This window comes from Sceloporus occidentalis, unplaced genomic scaffold, assembly GCF_023333645.1.
Source record: "Sceloporus occidentalis isolate IW3139 unplaced genomic scaffold, rSceOcc1.0.p SCAF_1, whole genome shotgun sequence".
Classification (NCBI taxonomy): Eukaryota; Metazoa; Chordata; class Lepidosauria; order Squamata; family Phrynosomatidae; genus Sceloporus; species Sceloporus occidentalis.
The window spans coordinates 182,834,100-182,852,111 of NW_028316981.1; the positions used below are offsets into that span (position 1 = coordinate 182,834,100).

The following is an 18,012-nucleotide window of genomic DNA, read 5'->3' on the forward strand; positions in this document are numbered from 1 at the left end:
TGCCTTCAAGTCATTTCCGACTTATAGTGACCCTAAGGCAAACCTATCATGGGGTTTTCTTGACAAGATTTGTCCAGAGGTTTGCCTTTGCCCTTCTCTGAAGCGGAGAGCATGTGACTTGCCCAAGATCACCCAGTGGGTTTACATGGCTGAGCTAGGAATCGAACCCTAGTTTCCAGAGTCCAGCTTTCAAACCATTATGCCATGCTGGTTCTCAGTGTTTTAATTCCCAGAATTTCCTAGTCGGCACAGCTGTTGACCATTCTGACTGAGGGTTTCTGGGATTTGAAATACAATAAAGGAAAGCTCCCATGGCTACACAGTGTAGCTCTAGTCATACCCAGGCTACAGTCTTAGTTTCCCTTCCACCATCAGGCCATGCAAGAGACAGACCACTTGCAGGTTAATGCTGCATTCCTATGGGACACACCCCTCCTCTTAAGACTGCAGCCTTTCCCAACCATGTGCACCCACCATTCTGTGCTGGCTCACAAAGCCTACCATCCCCAGCCACTCAGTCAATAGCCATGCAGTTGGGTATGATGAAAATAACAATCCAATACACTTCAGTGGTGCCAAGTTGGCAAAGGCTGTTTTAGAAACAGAGGGAGGGATTTTTCTGTCTATCTTGTGTAAAAACGTTAGAACACCTGGAATGCAAGCAGCTAAAAATTTAGACCTGTCGTTTCTCCTTAGGTACTTCCAAGACAAATATACAAGGCTGCTGGCTACCATAGAAAGGTGGCGGAAACGTAAGGATTTGTATTGCTGGGATGGAGGATATGGTGCTCCAGGTGTTGCCTGCTTGCATCTCCCATTATCGATCCTTGGGTAAAAATAATGGGAACTGCAGTCCAGCATCTTCTGGAAGGCCTTCCTACAGGCTGGATCACTCAATTTTTATGTGATTTTTATATTGTATGTAGATGATTTTAATTGTTTTGAAATTTACTGAGATTTAAAATGTTTTTATCTGTGAGCCACCTCGGGTCCCTACTGAGAGAAAGGTGACGAACAAATGAAATGCAATAAATACATAGCTGAAGATCCATTTTGAGCTGCAGCTTTCTCGCTTTCCCCAAAAGGCAAGCTTGGGAAATGTCATTTTTGGTACTGTAACTCCCACAATCCTCCAGGAAACATGGCTATGCTGGTCAAAGGGGGTATAATGGGTCTTTTCGTTTCCCCCACCGAATAACCTCTACAAGCTTAAGAGTAGGGGAAGAAGAAACAGTGTCTCCAAACTACAGCTCCAATCCTCCTCAGTCAAGGACTGGTATGGGAGCTGCAGTCCAACACCAACTAGGGACAACCACCCTCTTGGAAACAGTCAAGGAGAAGTATCCAGAGCAATGAGGACAGGCATGCTCTTCATGTGAAGTGGTTTGAGCATTGGAGTAGGACTTTGAAGACCAGGGTTCAAATCCCAGCTTGGCCATCTGGTGACCTTGGGGCAAGTCCCACTCTCTCAGCCTCAGAGGATGGCAATGGCAAGCCTCCCAAAGAAACCTGCCAAGAAAATTCCTCGATAGGATTCCCCCTTAGGGTCGCAGTAAGTTGGAAACGACTTGAAGGCACACAGCCACAATGCTCTGCATCCACACAGGGCCCAGAACATAAAGGCTAGAATTTCTGAGTGGTTGAGAAGGAATGGGAGACATGGCTTAAATGGCACAGGCCAGAAAGCCAGTGGCTGAACCGCATCTCTTCCCCACTCCTCCCTCCCTCGTGGCCACAAGTTTGTGGCCGCTTCTGCTCAAAATTTGGGCAAGAGGCCCACTTCTGTGGGGAAGAGAAGGAAGAAGAGAAGAGGCTAAGGAGAAAAGAAATATGAGGGGCTTGGCTTTAGCAGGACTATGAGGGTCTCCAATGCATCTGAGGAAGTAGACCTAAGTCTATGAAAGCTCATGCTGCCAATTTCTTTCTTTGTTAGTCTCAAAGGGGCTACAAGATCTCTCTATGAGGGTCTCCAGTTAGTGGGTGGGCGTTTTGGGGGGACAACTGGGAAACCCCAAGAGAGAGCCTGTGAAATTTGGGGTTGTTGCTGCTGCTGTTGTTGTTGTGTGCCTTCAAGTTGTCCCCAACTTATGGTGACGTTAAGGTGGCAAACCTATCCCTGGGGTTTTCTTGGCAAGTTTCTTCAAAGGGGGCTTGCTACTGCCATCCTCTGAGGCTGAGAGAGTGTGAAAAGGGGGAGCCAACCCCAGAAAGGAAAGGAGAAAAGAAAAAAGAGATGAAGCTGGAGAGAAAATGTTTGAGGAGGGGGAGCTGACCTCTGCAAAATGGAGGACCTTCCAGAAAAATGGAGGAGGGGGGCAAGATGGACTAAGAAAAGTTCACAAAACAATAAGAGAAATGTGTGTTTTTTAAAACTGCATGCAGGCTGAAAATGGAGGGCGTGTTGGAATGCCTCCTGGACAAGACTAGGGGCGAGGGGATGGAGGACCGTGTCCGGGAAAAGGAGGACCCTCTGGTCACCCTGGGAGGCAACAGAGCCAAAAGCAAAGGGATGGAGGGTGGCGAAAGGGGAGACTATGGGGCCTTTTTTTGGGTCTTGCAGACACAAAAGCTTGCATCCGCCCCGCCCAGCCGCCTCTATGGGCCGCCCCACCGAAAAACACTCTTCTAAGGCCCCTTTTTCGACTCTCAGGGCTGAGGCTCGTCCCAGGCCACCATGGAGAGGAAAAAGCCCTTCCCGACCCCAGCCAGGAGCTGAGGATCCTCCTCCAAAGCACACTGCGTCCTCCTTTCCCCGGACGTGCCCTCCTTTTCCCGCCTTCTGTCCCTGAGGGGGTTCCACAATAGTCCTCCATGAGGAGCAGGGCTACTTTCTTGGGAGTGTCTGGAGCGTTGCTCCCTGAGGGTCCTCCATTTTAGGGCGCCTTGTCCTCCCTCCTGGGCTGTGACTGCTATTTGGGTCGGGGCCTTCAAGGCGACCCTCTCCTGGAGCTTTCTTCAGAGAGAAGGAGGGGAGGCAGGCCTTTGCCATATTATTGGGAAGGGGCTTGACTCTGGAGTCCAGGGTTTCAGCATTTAAAAAACAACAACAACAAAACCCACTGGGAGAAACTTTGGGCAAGTCACACTCTCTCAGCCTCAGAGGCGGCTGGCAAAGGCAGACCTCCCTCTGAGTCTGAACCAACCTTGCCAAAGAAACCCTAAGTCAAAAGAAATCAGTGGCTTGGAGGCACCCAACAACAACAACCAAGGCTTTCCAACCTCCCCCCTTTTCCACCTCAGCCTCCATTTCAGGGGATCCCCACCCCTTATTTGGTACCATAAAAAAGTCCCTCCTCCAAAGAAAGAGAAAGAAAGAAAGAAAGAAAGAAAGAAAGATCAACCCATCCCTCCTCTTCCTTCTCATCCTTGCCAAGAAAACCCCAAGTCAAAAGAATGACTTGGAGGCACAAAAACAAGACTTCCCACCTCCCCTTTTCCTCTTCAGTCCCTATTTCGGGGGATCCCCACCCTCTATTTCATCCCATTAAAAAGAGCCCCCTCGAAAGAAAGAAAGAAAGAAAGAAAGAAAGAAAGAAAGAAAGAAAGAAATCAACCCATCCCTCTTCAACCTTGCCAATAGAACCCCAAGTCGAAAGAAATGACTTGGAGGCACAAAACAACCATCAAAGCCTTTCCCACCTCAGCTTCCATTTCGGGGGACCCCCACCCCCTATTTCATCCCATAAAAAAGCCCCCCTTCAAAGAAAGCGAAAGAAAGACAGAAAGAATGAAAGAAAGAAAGAGATAAAAAGAAAGACAAAAAGAAAGAAACAAAGATAAAAAGGTAAACAGATATAGATAGAAAGATAAAAGATAGAAAAAAGATAAAAAGAAAGGTAAAAGATAGGAAGATAGGACTAAAGATAAAAATAAAAAGATAGAAAGTAAGATAGGAAGATAGAAAAAGAAAAGAAAGAAAGAAAGCAACCATCCCTCCTCTTCCTCCCCAGCCTTGCCAAGAAAACCCTAAGTCAAAATAATGACTTTTGGAGGCACAAAACCCCCACCAAAGCCTTTGCCCCTCACCCCCCATTTCGGGGGTGGTCCCCGCCCCATAAAACAAAAAGCTCCCCCCCCCCCCTTCCATAGAAGTAATATAATCAAAGCTAAAGCCCTGCTATGCTCCCCGGAGGAGGAGGAGGAGGAGGAGGACCCACCGATGGAGACGAGCTTGATGCTCTCCCTCTCGAGGAACTCGAGGGCCACGGAGACGTTCTCCAGCTGCATCTGGCGGAAGGTGGGCCTGGCGTTGTACTTGCGCCCCATCTTCTTCTGGCTGAGGACCTCCAGGAGGGCGATCAGCCGCAGCCCGTCGCCCAGGTCCGTCTGCAGGTTGGCGATCCGCTTGTTGACGCACTTCAGGTGCTCGTTGCACCAGCGAGTGAAGGTGTTCTGCTGGATCTTCTTCCAGGGGGCATCCTCTGCCAGGTCCTTCTCGGTGGCAGGCATCTCTGCAGCTTCCTCGGGGTTGTTGCTCAGGCCACCTCCTCCTCCTCCTGGTGCTCCTCTGCCTCCAGCTCCTGCAGCTGCTTGGTGGAGCCTTGCTTGGGAGGAGCTCATTATAACTGCGATGGGTGGGATCCCAAAAGGCTGGGTGGGCTGGACCACTGGTTAAAGGCACAGGGCCCTGCAAGGGAGAAGGAGGAGGACCACAGAGGAGAGAGGTCAGCCAAGCAATCATCAACACCAGCTATTAGGATCAATAGATCCAATAGAAAACTCAAGCAATCCTGGGAACACAAAGGCTGCAAAGGTGTTGTAGCCACACCTGGACCAGGCACTGTGAAAAGGAGGCCAGGTGCCCTGATTTCCTCCTTTTCCAGGACGCATCCTCCATTCCAGCCTCCGGTCCAGGAGGGTGCCCAATCTGAGCATGGCTAAGAAGCCTGCCTTTACTATTTGCTTTGTCCTTGCAGCACCTTTTGAGACTCACTGAAAAGAAAGAATTCAAAGATATAGCCCTGTTAGTCTGTGGATTCAGTACGGAGAGAGATCTTGCAGTGCCTCTGAGACTACTTTGAGAAAGCCATGAGCTTTCGTAGACTTCAGTCTATTTCCAACTTCTGTCTTTAGTTAGTCTCAGCAAGATCTCTCTACATACTGACAGAAAGAGGTTGGCAGCATGAGCTTTCATAGACTTAAAAGTCTGCTTCCTCAGATGCATTTGGTCCAAATGGACCTGAGGAAGCAGACTTAAGTCTGCAAAAGCTCATGCTGCCAACCTTTTTCTTTCAATTTGTCTCAAAGGTGCTGCAAGATCCCCCTACTTACTGTATATAAACTATAAGTTGAGAAATTTTGTACACAAAACTTGACCCAAAAAACACAGAATAGACTTATTGACGGGTCAATTGGGGACAGCTGAGCTGAGGAGGAGGAGGAGGAGGAGAAAGGTGGAATGTCACCCCTCAAACCTCCCCTTCAGCCCAGCTGTCCTCCATGAGAGAGCTGAGTTGTGGAGGAGGAGAAAGAGCACAGTGGGTCATGGCAGAGTACATAATTTTGACTCCAAAATCTGACCTCACCTTATATATGAGGTCAACTTGTACTCAAGAATATACGGTACTGATTCTACAAAGTAACACAGCTATACCTTTGAATTCAATTTACTTTGTTTTTTGTTAACTCATGGTGATCCTGTGGATGAGATATCTCCAAGACCGCCTGTCCTCCACTGCTCTGCTTAGCTTTTGTAAACTCACATTCGTGACCTCTTTAGTAGAGTCCCCTTTTTATTTCCCTCCACTTTTCCTAGCATTATTGTTTTTTTCCAATGAGTCCTCCCTTCTCATAATGTGACCAAAGTAGGACAGCCTCAGGAGTTTATCAGACAAGGAGAATTGGAAGTATAATCCAATGGCAATCTCAATGCAATCATAGGGTTTCATGTTATTGCGTGATAGACTACTACATGCAATTTCGGGCAATGGGAAGTCAGTCCGAATGCAATCATGGGGTTTCATGTTATTGCGTGATAGACTACCACACGCAATTTCAGGCAATGGCAAGCTATTTTCAGGCAATGGGAAGTCAGTTCGAATGCAATTCAAACTCACATAAAGTCACTGAACTAGTGAATTCACGTGAATGAGTTCTGGCCCCACTTTCTTTTCATTCAAAATTAAGAGAAATTCCTCCCGTATGATAAACACCACAGTTTTGGCTTCCAGGGAGGTTTCCAACTTGATCTGTTGTACAACCCATTTGCTTCTCTTTTTGGCTGTCCATGATATCCTCTGCACTCTTCTCCAGCACCACATCTCAAATCAGTTGTTTCTTCCTATCTGCTTTCTTAACTGTCCACCTCTCATATCCATACATGATAATAGGGAATACAATGGCTTGTATGATTCTGACTTGCTAAACTTTATATGTTTGCTCTTCAGGATTTCTAGCTCTTTCATAGCTGCCCTCCCCATTCTTAGTCTTCTTCTGATTTCTTGACTGCGGTCCCCAATTTGTTTTCCACAAATTGTATGGTGTCCTCTGCATCTTAGATCCAAAAAAATCCAATTCAAGACCACTTGGACTGCTCTGGCTCAATGCTATGGAATTCTGGGAATTGTAGTTTTATGAGACATCTAGTCTCTGTCAAATAACTCTAGTGCCACAATAAACTGCAGTTCCCAGGATTCCCTGGCATTGAGCCAGGGCAGTTCAAATGGTCTCAAACAGGATTATTTCTGCAGTATGTTTTGGACCTTAGATTGTTGATATTTACTATTTGCAATAAGCTGCCAAGTAGACAGATTTCTGAAAGGGCAACAGCAAATGTGGTTATCCAATGTGTTTCTTAGGCATGTTCAAAATGGATGACCTTTTAGAATTCCTCCTGGAAAGGTTGAAATTTAGGACATATCAGGGAAAAGAAGGGTGTTTGGTCACCCGGGGCATGGTTACAGCTACACACACACACACACACATCCCATAAGAATTTTGCTCCCTCCAACGAAATTTTCCTTCATTCCCCAAATTTGTAGCTTTGCAAAGAGGAGCTGTGGAAAATGGTGCAGGCTTGCAGCTCTTGTATTTACTCTGCTAGCTTTCCCTGAGGAATTCTGCCTGCCCCTTTTCTTTGGCTACCTAAACTGTATTTTTAAATACTTGAGCAGAGTTTAATAATACAGTGGGCCCTTGGTATCTGCTGGGGTTTGGTTCCAGGACTCCCCCTCTCCGCAGATACCAAAATCCGTCAATGCAGAAGTCCCATTAAATACAATGACATAATAAAATGGTGTCCTTTACATAAAATGGCAAAATCAATTATTTTTGTGAGGGGGCAATGTCCTCCTTTTACCACCCAGCCACCCCAGTGACCGACCTGGAAACAAACAAACAAACAACAAAAAGGCTTTTTCATGGTGAGGAAAGGTTTGGAGACACTCTCCTCCACAGCACACCCAGACCTCACAAGTAGCAGGAGCTAGGGGAGGAAACCAGAATGCAATTGATGAGCACCCAGCCAGAAGCGAAATGAATACTCCATCTTGTGCACTATAAACAACACCCCACCTTGGCTGCCATCACCACCATCACAGCAAGAGTGCAATTCACATTGGTGGTACCTCCAAGCTGCTGCCTCTTGAAAGTAATGATTTGCATTTTTTTTTAATCCTATTACATCCCATCCCACTCCCACAACTATGTAAACTGTGCGCCTTCAAGTCATTTCCTAGGTATGGCAACCCTAAAGCGAATATCATGGGATTTTCTTGGCAAGATTTGCCACTGCCATCCTTTGAGGCTGAGAGAGTGTGGCTTGCCCAAGGTCACCCAGTGGGTTTCATGGCCAAGTAGGAATTGAACTCTGGACTCCAGGGTCATAGTTAAATGCTCAAATACTATGCCACTCCTATGGCTCCTGGGCATTTATTATTATTATTATTATTATTATTATTATTATTATTATTGAACATTTATGATCACTTTGTACTGCACCTGAAGGTTTATATCCACCAAAGGTCATGCAAAAATAAAAATGAGTTAGTCTTAATGGTGCTGCCACATTTCTCCCCCCGCCCCCTCTTTCCCCCCCTCTCCCCTTTACTTCCGCCTTTTCATGCCTCTTGAGCTGGTTAGCATTCCTGGAGAGAAGACGGAAAGCAGGCTAACTTGAGAGGAATTCCCACTGGACTCAAGGCAGGATGTACTTTTTTTGCAAAACACTCTAAATACCTTAAAGACACCAGAGCCCATCTGATCTTGAAAACTAGACAGGGTCAGCCCTGGTTAGTACCTGGATGGGAGACTGCCAATGCTGTAGGACATATTTCAGAGCAAAACCACCTCTGAGTATTCCTTACCTAACAAAACCCTATGAAATTCATGGGGTTATTGTAAATTGACAGGCAAATTGAAGGTGCGCACACACACACACACACATGCAACAGTGTGAGTGCCAGGGTGGTGCAGTTTGAATCCTGGGCCTCAACTCTGGGAGACCATGGTTCAAATCCCTTCTCAGTCATTGGTGCACTTGGGCAAGTCACGCACAATCAGCCTCAAAGGAAAGCAACAGCAAGCCTCTTTGGAATAACTCTTGCCAAGAAAACCCTGGGATATGGTAGTCATCAGTCAGTATTGCCTTGAAGGCACATAGCACAAAACACTTTGGTAATCATCCATGGAAAGCGGTGTGGGAATTGTGTGGTTGCTAACTGGAACTTTCAGCATCCTTTTGTATTGGCTGCTCTAGCTAGATCTGCTGGGATCTGCAGTTCAAAAACATGGAGAGGCATAAAATTCCGACCCCGCCCAAAAAAGAAAAAGCCAGCAGGGAGAGCCAGTGTGGTGTATTGCTTTGAGTGTTGGACTATGACTCTGGAGACCAGGGTTTGATTCCCAGCTAGGCTATGAAACCCATTGGGTGCCCTTGGGCGAGTCACACTTTCTCAGCCTCAAGAAAGCAATGGAAACCTCCCCCCCTCTGAACAAATCTTGCCAAAGAAACACTTTGATAGGGTTGCCTTAGTGTTGCCGTAAGTCAGAAATGACTTGAAGGGACACAACAACAACAACGTTGTCTTTTAGTGAATCTCAATTTTTGTAATGTTCAATATTTAAATTAAATTCTTCTGAAGCATGGACCGATTTTAACTTCAAAACACCAATGACATCCATTTTGAGACAGGGTTTGATTTCCTGCTCAGCCATGGAAACCCACTGGGTGACTGTGGGCAAATCACACTCTCTCAGCCTTAGGGGAAGGCAATGGCAAACCCCCTAGGAACAAATATTGCCAAAGAAACCCCATGAGAGAGCCACCATAAATCGGAAATGACTTGAAGGCACACAATACACAATTGCACTCCAGAGGCCTAAGAGACTGTGGGATTCTGAACCTTTCTATGGGTGTTGAGGGGGAGTGGAGCTAAGCCTTTGGAGAGCCATAGAGAGCTATGAGAGAGATGGATTGAGCCATGGAGAGATGGTGTGCGTGTATGAGAGAAAGAGAGTGAGAGAGAGGACAGAAAGAGTCTGGGAATTCCAGCCTGAGCCAGACAAGCTGACTCACGCGGGCCAGACACTATTCCTGCCATTGCTTCCCCTCCTCTGCACAGCCCCGATTCTTCAAAGGGTGTGAGGTATGGAGTCTGGAGGAGGCAAAACTTCCCCCATCGCTCCCTGGACATTCTTTCTCTTCTTACTTATATCGCCACTCATGTAGGGTTGAAGCCACCACCCGCCCCTCTAAAACAAGGCACTTTGTGGCCCTCTTATTGGACTACAACTCCCAGCACTCTTTAGCCAGGGCAAACAAGGATGGGGAAGAATGGAGCTGTAGATCCAAAACACACTGCAGAAATAATCTGTCTTGAGAGTGTTGTAACTGCCCTGTTTTAGGGTTAGGGAATTCTGGGGACTGTAGTTTTGTGAGGCACTTGTCCTTCTCTGTCAGAGAGCTCTGGTGCCACAATAAACTACAATTCCCAGGATTCCCTAGCACTGAACCAGGGTGGTTAAGGTGGTCTCATACTGGATTATTTCTGCAGTGTGTTATGGACTGTAGTCTCCCATCCAGTTTGAGAGCCAGTGTGGTGTAGTGGTTTGATGTTGGAGCAGGATCCGCGCTGGGCCTTGAAACCCCCCTTGGGTGAGTCACACTCTCTCAGCCTCAGAAGCAAGCAATGGCAAACCACCTCTGAAGAAACATGTCAAGAAAACTCCCATAATAGGTTCGCCTTTAGGTCACCATAAATTGGAAATGACTTGAAGGCACACAACTCCCATCAACTGCCTGCTTGTGCCTATAGGATGGAGCTGCAGTATTTGAAGTGGTATCAAAGTGCATTATTCCCACAGTATAGATGCACCCAAAATGTCTTCCAAGGTGGCAACCTTGGAAGAAATCTTGGTGCATCTACACTGAAGAAATAACTCACTTTGATACCACTTCAAATACTGCAGCTCCATCCTATGGAATCCTCGGATTCGTGGTTTTACAGGGGCTTGAGCCTCCTCTGCCAGAGAGTGCTGGTGCCTCACAAAACTACAAATCTCAGGATTCTGTAGGACAGAGCCACTGCAACTAAAGTGGTGTCAAACTGCTTTGTTTCTACAATGTAGATGCACCCCTTGAGGCGTGCCACAGTTTGGCATGCAAAGAAGCAAAGTACCTTCGGCCACGATGAGTGCAAATGTATGCATGTGTGTGTGCTCTCAGGCTGCATCCGCATTGCAGAAAGAATCCAGTTTCACACCACTTTAACTGCCCTGGTTCAATGCTGTGGGATTCTGAGGATGGTAGTTTGTTGTGGCACCAGACGGATGCAGCCTTAGCCGCAAGGCACCCAGCTCTGGAGGAAAGAAAGCAACATTACCCCCAACAGGGGAAGGGGGCTGAGAATGGGGATGCAGCTCTGAACAAGGGGGTGAGGGGCCTCAGGAGTGTGTGAGGTGGGCTGAGGGCAATTAGGGTGTCCCTCACCCTCCACCACAAGTGCCTGGAACTAGGCGCCAGAGGAACACTGCTGGGCCAGTAGGCGCATGTCTCCCAAATTCCTGCACAATGAGGCCCCTCTGAATGGGAGCTTCCTCCTTGCCCTCGTCACCTTCCTTCCCCTCCCCTCCCCTCCAACTTCCACACCCGGCCCAGCCCTGCGCCTGTGCAAGAAATAAAAAATTGAAAAACCCTGCCTGTAGGCAATGGAAAGTCTGTGCGTGCATTTCTACCTAGCTGATATTGTCCTGGCCAGCCCGCTTTTTCCTCACCCTCCCTTTCCTTCTCTGCTGCAGGACCACCCTGAGGCCAGTCTTCTCATGTTTTGTTGTGGTGTACCTTCAAGTGATCTCTTGGCAAAGAGCTCTGGTGCCACACCAAACTACATATCCCAGAATTTCCGTCAAACAGCTTTATTACTGCTATGTGGCAGCAGCCTGACTTAAAGTGTCCTTTCTCAAGCAAAAGAACTGAAATACAGTTTATAAAATGGCTCAGCTCCATCTCCTGTGCTTTGAAAAAAGGGCAAATGATTTTTATTTTTTTGTCAATTACACAGTTCATCAAATGGTTCAGCTCCATCTCCTGTAGCTTGAACAGGGACAAAGGTTTTATTTTTGATCACTCGCCATGCATTGCCAACTCACCATTGAACAGCTGATTTGCAAAGGGCCTCAACCTGTTTTTATTTCCTAACATCTTGGCTGAGAAAAGTTCCCGAAGTCTTAAACATTTGCACAGCTTTTAGTGCAAGTCTAGATATTGAGTTGGCTCAATAAATCTATTAACACAGCAAGGATTTGGGCCAACACAGCTATCCATCCATTGTGTGATAATAAAGTAGTGATCAATGTACTTTTTGCACTTCCATTCCATCTCACCCCACCCCAAAAAACACAAATACACTATACCACAGTTCACAAAGCCTCTGATTTGTACATCCACCAGCCTCTGGGTGCATTTTTGAAGAAACCTTCAAGTGGTATCTAGAAAGTTCAATTTTTCTTTCTTTTTATTCCTCATGCTGCATTTCACTTGTGCATACAGTTAATTTTGAACAAAAAGTTTGCTGGGAAAAGGTTGAATTATTTTTCTTTTTTTGAGGTGCAGGAACCTATCCCTATTCTTTCCATGCTATTTTTGTGTCTGGCACCAACGTTTCTGCTAAAGTCATGCCCAGGAAAAACATCTACTTTACTAGCTGAGGTATGCCTGCATATACCTCCATAAGAGCAGAAGCATTACTCTTTTTTTTGGACTGCAACTAGTTAAGGGATCCTGGACCGTGTGATCTTGGGAATATGTAGCTAAAGCTGCCCTCTGCTGGCTGATCAACTGGTACACAAAAGGCAATGTAGCTCCTTGCCTATCCAACTCAGTCCCCAGATGTCCATGATTCAGCACAGCTGCTGCAGACCAACTGCTTTGCAGAAGCAACATCAGCTCCACCCAAACTTCCTGAGACCAGTTTTGAAATTTCTCATTTCTGCACAATTTTGAAATTTCTCATTTCTGCTCCTGCAAACCCCACCCTAGGACTTCCTCATCGGAAAGAACGTGGGGCTGCTAGAGAATACTGGTAGAAGAGCTAACATTTAATATACTTGGATTTAATATATTTGGATGATGCATGCTGCAGCTCAAAAAGGGGCAAGAAATTTGCGACTCTCCAAACTTTGTTGGACTATGATGCCCATTATATCTAGCTGCATGAGTCCAACAATTCAAACTTCTTATGCCTCCTCTGAATGTTGACCTTTTCCCTCCTAATCCTAGAATGTGGCAGGGTTGTTATTGTTGTATGTCTTCAAGTTGTTTCCAATTTATGGAGACCCTAATGGGTTTTTTTTTTGGACAAGATTTGTTCAGAGGTGGTTTACCATTGCCTTCCTCTGAGGCTGTGAGAGTGCGACTCTTCCATGGTCACTCAGTGGGTTTCATGGTTGAGCTGAGAATTGAACCCTGGTCTCCAGAGTTGTAGTCCAACACTCTGCCACAGGGTTGATGAGTGGTTAATCATGAGTCCCAATGGTAGTGAACATGGGTCAAGGTACCCAACATATGCTCAGTGGCACCCTTCTTACTTCTCATTTTATGTAATAAAAAACAGAGCCTTGGTTTTGCAATACAAATTAGCTCTAAATCTGGGCCCTTCTGAACCCTACTTTCAGTTATGTTCTGGATTGACAGTAGATTTAAGCAAGGAGGCAGTGGGGAAGGACTGCACCGGGTGGAATAGCTGAGCCTAAGACGAGAAGGTGTTTGCCCATCTTCCCCCCTGGTGTGGCATTGCACTGCTGACCAATAGGCTGGGAGGAGTGTAACTGCATCATATGAGTAGAAAAGGCTGGGATGCTGCAGCCTTAAGAGCTGTATAAAAGAGAGAACTTCAGCAGGTGCATGTTCTCCATGCAAGCTACACCTGTTGGGATTCCTTGTTCTACATAGCTATTCAAGGTACAGGAGTCCTGTAATGGCTACGAAGAGCCTTATGACTCAAGACATCTGTGCTTCAAGTGGCCCAGGACTAGCCACAAATTCACTAGCTGACCTTAGGCTAGTGCAGTGATGGTGAACCTTTTAGAGGCTGAGTGCCCAAACTGCAACCCAAAACCCACTTATTTATTGCAAAGTGCCATGTCCCTCTGGCTTTCTAGTAACAAACTCTGGCAAACTCTGTGCTAGGGCGACAGACAGCACATGTGCCCACAGAGAGTGCTCTGAGTGCCACCTCTGGTACACATGCCATAGTTCACCATCACTGGGCTAGTGGGTCTTTCTCAGCCTCTTGCTTTTGGCTTGCTTTTGGGGGCTGCTGTCAAGATGACCGAGGCAATGTATGGAATGCTTTAAAGCAGGGGTGGATAACTTATGGCCCTTTTAGATGTTCTTGGACTGCATCCCTCACCACTGGTCATGCTGGCTAGGGCTGATGGAAGTTGCAGTCCAGCTACATTTGGAATGCCACAGATTGCCAGACTCTGCTTTATAGACTTCCATGGACATTGTATTTCTTGTTTCTCTGTGAAAGCTAGACAGTGAAGAAAGCTAATAGGAAGAAAATCAACTAATTCGATATTCTACATTTACTGTGGACTGCTATAAATACAAATACATGGGTCCTAAAGCAAATCAAGCCTGAACTTTCCCTAGATGTTAAGATGATCAAACTCAGACTGTTGAAGTTTGGCTGATCTCATGAAAAGAGATGACTCAGTACAAAGGACAATGATGCTTGGTAAATCAGAAGGCAGTAGGAAAAGAGGAAGAATGAATGACAGATGGATGGACTCAGGCTGCTGCCACACTGCAGAACTAATGCAGTTTGACATGCCTTTAACTGCCATGGCACCATGCTATGGAGTCCTGAGTTTATAGTTTGTTTTCACAGAGAATAGTCAAAGAGCTCTCTGACCAAAAAGGCTAAATATCTCACAAAACTACAAATACCAGCATTCCCTAGCATTGTGCTACAGCAGTTAAAGTGGAATTAAGAAAGCCATGGCCCCAAACCTGAGGTCCTGAGCAGTGCTTGACTGCCTTGATGACAGGGTGACTTGAAAGTCTCTCATTCATTGTTGTTGCTGTTGTTGACTGCCCTAAGTCGACCCCGAATCATGGTGATCCTGTGGGTGAGACATCTCCAAGCCCCCCTGTCCTCCACAGCTCTGCTCAGGTCCTGCAGATTCAGGCCCATGGCCTCTCTTACTGACTCCAGCCATCTGGCATGTGGTCTCCCTCTCTTTCTGCTGCCTTCTACCTTTCCTAGCATTATTGTCTTTTCTAATAATTCATGCCTTCTCATGATGTGGCCAAAATACAATAGCCTCGAATCAGTCATCTTGGCTTCCAGGGAGAGTTTAGGCTTGATCTGTTCAAGAACCCATTTGTTTGCCTTCTCAGCTATCCATAGTATTCTCAGCACTCTTCTCCAGCACCCCATCTCAAATGAGTGGACTTTCTTCTTATCCTCCTTCTTCACTGTCCAGCTGTCACACCCTTACATGGTGATAGGGAATACGACCACTTGGATGATCCTTGCTTGATAGTTTCTGCATACACGTGGAATAAATAGGGTAATAGTATGCAGCATTGCCTGGCCCTTTTGTTGGCTGGGAACAATTCTGTTTCTCTGTACTCAGTTCTGATGGCAGGTTACAGTACAGGTTACTCTCATTTATAGAGTTGTCATAAATCGACTTGATTGTAGTTAACAAAAACAACAATGCTTAAATATCTCTCTCTCTACACTACCATCATTGGCTATGAGGCAGCAGAACAAATGAAAGGGATTCTAGGAAGGCCAGGAGCTGGTTTGGTGAAAGCATATGAAGCTGCCCCCTGCTGGTCTGGCCAGAAACATCCCTGTTTTTGCCTTTCTTCTTCAGCTCTCTCTGGTCACTTGTCTCCCTATAAAGCCCTTTAAAAGCCCCGTTGGACACAAGTAGCATTTTTGCAGAGAAATATGTTTCAGAGTGGCAAGCTTCCAGCCACTCTGAAAGTCACTGTCTTAATACTTAATATTACGTGTGTGTGTGTGTTGTGCGCCTTCAAGCAGTTTCTGACTTATGGCAACTGTAAGGTGATCATATCATGGAGTTTTCCTGGCACAATTTGTTCAGAGGAGGTTTGCCATTGCCTTCCCCTGAAGCTGAGAGAGCGTGACTTGCCCAAGGTCACACAGTGGGTTTCATGGCTGAACTGGGAATCGAACCCTGGTCTCCATAGTCATAGTCCTACGTTCAAACCATTATGCCAAGATGGCTTGTAATTGTAAATGAGTTTATGATGACATTGCTTCCTAACAGGATGCCAGTCATTGCTGGAGCACAGCTCCCAATGTTCCTCATAATTGGCTATGCTGACTAGGGTGCTGATAGGACTTGCAGCCAAACAATATCTTGAAGACTAAATGATTCCTGCTCCTCTATCAGGTTAAGGCCAGGCTTGTACAGCTGCCATCCCACTCACACTTAAATGTTTTGATCAATTTGCAGGAAACTGACTCTCTGTCTTGTTTGCAGATGAGGCAGAGCTTTTGAAAAATTTCATCAGCTCTGCTGGTTGGGGGATTCTGAGAGTTGCAGTCCAATAAGTGACTTCTCCAAGCTCTGGTTCCTGGTATGCACTACCATAATACCCAAAAGCATTATGTATACACCTTTGCTATTCAGAAATATTTTATTTATTTATATTCATCAGAGAGAAGCTGTTTGAATCCCTTCACAGTTCACAGAGCAGCCCATCCTGAACAACGTCTAAGTATTGTACGTTGGTCTACAATTCCCATCATCCGTAGACAGTACAGCCATTGTTTTGCTAGGTATGATGGAAGGTGTACCCTGACACATGCTGGGGAAGGCTACCTCAGAATGCTGCAAATGGTTCCCTCTTTGAGACCCTTGAAAATATTCTCGCCATCAACAAGCAAGGACTGAGGTTGCCTATGCTGTTGAAGGGACTGCAAGATGTCCCCCTGTAGTCCAAGGAGGGTGTTACTGTGAAGCAGGGCAGTGGCATTACCAAGCTTGGTGACCTTGGTGTAGGGGGGTGCAACTGGGGAGGGCAGTAGCAGTGGCCACTGGAAGGGTGCAGGAGGTTCAGACCACACCAGGTGACACCATACACGAGGGGTGACAAGCTGCTGGGGTCTTGCTGCTGCTGTGGCAGAGGACTGCAAGCATCCTCATGGCTTCACTGGGGTGGGAGCCAAGGCAGTAGTGGAGGGGCAAGCACGCCCCTCATGCCTTTGTTGACTGCCTGGATTTCTCACCAAGGAAAGAGCTATGCTGGGGCTGAAGCCATCAGGGGAGCAGCAAGGGGGGGGCAGGCCACTGCTACACCTCCTTGGACCAGGTGTCACCAAGCCTGGTGATGCCACTGGCTTGGCCCTCATGGCTTCGACACCAGGTGAGCTCCCTAACCTGGTAGGAAGCCAGATGGGCAACAAAGCCAAATGGTCATGCTTCCCCTTCTGCAGCCCTGACCACTGCCTCGGATCCCTTCCTGGGAAAGGAGCCAAGCTGCGGTGAATCCACAAGAGGTGTCACAGCAGGAGGAGACCCTAGCAGGGTCTGTATGGCGTCACCTTGTGCGATCTACACCCCCTGCACCTACCCAGTGACACCACTGAAGTCAGGAGTGCTCTTGTCTAAACAGAGCCATCCATGGAGCAGACGAGAAAGTATCAGCCTGGAACAGCTCTATGGGTGAAATCCTGTTAGCTGAAAACAGGGGACAACAACCTTGGGACTATTCACAGGACAGAATTACAGCACTATGGTTCCACTTTAACTCCTCTGGTTTTGGCCTGTGGGATCTTGCAACTGACACTTTAGGGCCAAACATATTGAATACTCAGTCAGGGAGGTCCTTTGGCATCTCCGAACAAACTACAGATCCCAGGCACCCATAGGATGGAATAATGTCAATTGATGTGGGATCATACCAGTGTATGTAGTGTGAATGTGCCCTTTGCTTCTCTTCTCCCTGGCTGTATGACTGCAGCCAGAGTGGGTGATGCCTGGTCATGTCTCCCCACCAGTGAATCGCCATGGCAGTGCTCCGATGCCTGCGAGCTGCCTTGGGGAAAGGAAGGGCACGGAGGTGCATGTGCAGAGCATTACTTTGGTCTGGGGACATGGCCAGGATAATTATATTTTTTACTGCCAGGGAGAAGAATATGCATTATTTTCTGCTTTAGGTGGTGACTAAAATAAGTTGTCCAGCATAGGGTGTGATATGCCAAGACAAAGTGGTGTGTGGGTGTGGGTGTGGGTGTGTTTGTGTGTGTGGCAACTACTTATTGCTTTGCCTCAGGCAGCAATGTTTCTTGGGCTGAGCTAGCAAATAAGATTCAAGACAGAGAGCAAAAAATTCAGGGTAAGTATTAAAAGGGGCAGTAAGGGAATGTGAAGGCCTGTGGGAAAAATAGGGGGGGGGGATTGTCCATGTTTTTCCTGAATCATGCTAAAATAAAATATTCCATAATTGATTTTCTCCCTTTTTTTCATTTTTTCTTGTTTTTCCCCCCATTTCCCCCCTGATTTTTTTGGGGGGGAAATGGAAAACAA

The 18,012-nt window shown here is 46.7% G+C and overlaps 1 protein-coding gene across 4 annotated transcripts in view; it reads right to left on the reverse strand.

The window, feature by feature from the left end:
- Window positions 1-18,012, reverse strand: part of LOC149322987 (filamin-A) — a 108,885-nt gene that overhangs the window by 82,997 nt on the left and 7,876 nt on the right. For all 4 annotated transcript variants that reach the window (XM_089485803.1, XM_089485801.1, XM_089485802.1 and 1 more), the window contains exon 3: window positions 4,158-4,627. In XM_089485803.1, coding sequence (XP_089341929.1) covers window positions 4,158-4,560 — 403 coding nt within the window. In that variant the 5' untranslated portion in view covers window positions 4,561-4,627. The remainder of the gene's footprint in view (window positions 1-4,157; window positions 4,628-18,012) is intronic.